This window comes from Sinocyclocheilus rhinocerous, unplaced genomic scaffold, assembly GCF_001515625.1.
Source record: "Sinocyclocheilus rhinocerous isolate Xijiao unplaced genomic scaffold, SAMN03320098_v1.1 scaffold86, whole genome shotgun sequence".
Taxonomy (NCBI): domain Eukaryota; kingdom Metazoa; phylum Chordata; class Actinopteri; order Cypriniformes; family Cyprinidae; genus Sinocyclocheilus; species Sinocyclocheilus rhinocerous.
The window spans coordinates 1077950-1081044 of NW_015650012.1; the positions used below are offsets into that span (position 1 = coordinate 1077950).

The 3095-nt window shown below is 37.0% G+C and overlaps 1 protein-coding gene across 1 annotated transcript in view; it reads left to right on the forward strand.

The window, feature by feature from the left end:
- The window catches only part of LOC107711300 (uncharacterized), a 9573-nt gene extending 6895 nt beyond the window's left edge, over positions 1–2678 (forward strand). Inside the window, exon 4 of the mRNA XM_016516271.1 lies at positions 2286–2678. Coding sequence (XP_016371757.1) covers positions 2286–2388 — 103 coding nt within the window. The 3' untranslated portion in view covers positions 2389–2678. The remainder of the gene's footprint in view (positions 1–2285) is intronic.
- Positions 2679–3095: the final 417 nt, after the last annotated feature.

Genomic DNA, 3095 nt, shown 5'->3' on the forward strand with positions numbered 1-3095 from the left:
ATATATATATATATATATATATATATATAAAAAATTGTGTTTGCATATATTATAATTTTTATGAAATAAATACTACTTAGAGTACTTATAGAGTACTTACTTAAAGTGCAATTTGTAATAATGTCAAATAAAAGGTTTTATTCTAAAGTACATTTTAAATAATTTTGTTTTACTAATCTTTTGTTATTCTTTAAAGAAGTGAACATATTTTGATGTGTTGACTAACATACCAAAGCACATATACAGTGTGATTATAATTTTAATTGTAGTGTGGTGTTCAATATTACATTTAAAGTTAAAATATTTTAAATGTACTAAAAAGCAACTTCGTCCTTACAAATGTGTAATTACAAATATATTTAAATACATGCCATACAATTTTCTGTAAATTTGCCATAAATGTTTGTCAGTACCTTCGGCAGATTTAATGCAATTTATTTAATTATGAAATTCCAAATAAAGAGGTACATACGTCCTATTAAATGATAATAATTCAGCAATCAAGTCATGTGTTTTTCTCTATTATCTGTTTAGAAACAGAACTAGCAATGCCAGATTCATAAATGAATCACTCTTTTGATCTAAAAGTCTGAAATTGTTCCAGATTCAGTTTACACTCTCATAAAGGGCACAAAAGCTGTCACTGGGCTGGTACCCTTTCAGAAGGTACTGATATGAACACTTTATGTACTACTAATATGTATATTTAAGGTACTAATATGCAGCTTTTAGGAGTAAATAAGGTGCAAAGATGGACCTTTTGAAAGTGTACCGCCCCAGTGACAGCTTTTGTATCTTCTTTTCTGAGCGTGTAGGACAGTTCACTTACACACTGATTGTTTATAGCAGTTTCTCACACTGAAAGAGTAATGGGATATTTTATAAAGACAAAAAGCTAAAAGAGTGTTGGATGAGGTGGATATTTAATTACAATCCATCGTAGAAAACAAAACTTGCAAATAATTAGTCAACAACGAATCAGCTCTTTATTGCACATGCAGCTTTTGAACGACTCTGTTCTGACAATTATTTCCAAAACAGTATTTAAAAAAAAAATAGTTAAAAAATATGGGCACACTTTTTCTGTGCCCCAGTATTGATGAAAGGCTAGAAATGCCCCTGATTATGTCTGTAATAAGTACTCTTTTTAAAAGTATGCTAAAGTGTACTTATTTTTCACAAGGGTGTGCATGTTCCAACTTAAGCCCTTTAATTAAAAAGGACAGTCAAATTCTTCCTTACCCTAGAAAACAACTGGACTGCCTCATTTTCATCCAACTCAGCACACTACTATTCTTATGTGTGTTTTATATTCACCGTCAGATCAGTTGAATGCCCACGTTTGCAGATGGAAATGCATGACCAAGCCCTCAGACGACCTCGCACCATGTTGTTCGGCTTACACAACAAGTCCATAATGAGACGAAGGTATTATTCAGTTGTCTAGCCTAACAGATACTGGCTGCTTCCGATGCACGCCGTGTTATTCTGTTCTACCGGTGGCCTGCAGCGCACGAATAAACACTCTGCCAGACTGATGGAAAGACGCCAAAACTATATGAACAACATGTACAAACAGGGACAGAGAGCAAAGTCAATAAATCTGAAAGCCTTCAGAGCTTCCTGAGAACAGACAAGCAATGAAAGGCCACATTCGACACCTGTACGCTTTGAAAATGTCACTTTTCTTTCACACTTTGAATATTTTTAAAAAGCCTTGCAATATAAGAGATTGGGATAGTTACCTAACCTGTGAAAAAGAGAAAGAGTGATGCTGTAATTGAAGTGCAGGGCCTATGAGGGTCTATATCACTGGTTGTTTATGTGTTGATCTGCCCGGAGGTGGTCGACGATCAAACCGAACTCAAAAGCAGTCCCTTCTGCTTGATCTTACCACGCCGTGCATGAAGCCCAGTGCTACTGGAGCAGAATGAATGGTGCTGCAGGGCCAAACTGCCTCCCTGCTCTCCATCAACGGAAAGAAGGACAAAATGTTTTCTGCAACATGAGTTCTGCTTGCACAAGCAACGCATAAGTCACCCGTAATGACTCTGCATATAAACACATACTGACACCCACAGAAACACACCCCCATGTTGTTAACTTACAGTAAGACATGTAAGTTATACATAGCGAGTTCAATTACTGTCTGAGTGATGTATTACTACATACCGTATTCAAGACATTTGTTTATTATTGTTGTTTAAAAATTGTACTAGAGGCTACAGCACATGGGATGACAGACTGTATTTTTCATATTCAAGCATTTTTCTTCTTTGTTTCAGTAAGAAAATCCTGCTCCAGTGTACCACAAGTCATGGGGGAAGACAGGGCTTTGGAAGGAGAAAGAAAACCTTTGTTATTTTCTGTCCATGGAGAAGTATGTGAAGGCATAAATTCATAATGTCTCTCCAAGAAACTTATATGTTGTTGGGAAAGCTATTTTAAAAAAAACTAGCTTGCCAAGGTAAGACACATTTAAACTAGTTAAACTCTATAAGATAGCAAGCAATAAGCAGATATTGACTGAATCTACTTAAAAGTGTAGTAAAACCCCAAAAAACTGAAAATTCTGTCATTATTTACTCACCCTCATGTCATTCAAAACCTGTATTTCTTTCCTTCTTCTGTGGGACACAAGGTTTTGATGATCAGTAGAAACCAAAGAGTTTTGGTAACCATTAGGGCCTTTCGCACCGCGGGAACCTTTTCATAGTAGCAGAACTAATTGTGGAACTACCCACTTTTTGGCGTTTTCGCACCGCCGGAACTGGGTGCGATTTTAGTACCGGACTGCCTTTTTCGAGAACCAAATTAGCTCCTACTCCGGAGCAGGGTCTAACCAGCACAACTGGTACTAATCGCGACGCAAGTAGACATTGATTGGCCAAACGCGTATGAAAACGCCCTCCGCTGTCGACCGGCTTACGTCACTTCTTAGTACACACTCTCGGTGCGAATGCAACCCTTTAAATTGTACTGGGAAATAGTTCCCGCAAAATCGTCCCAGTACTTTAGTACTGTACATTTAGTTCTGGAACTAAAGCGGTGCGAAAGGCCCTATTGACTTCCATTATATGGACAAAAAACACAGA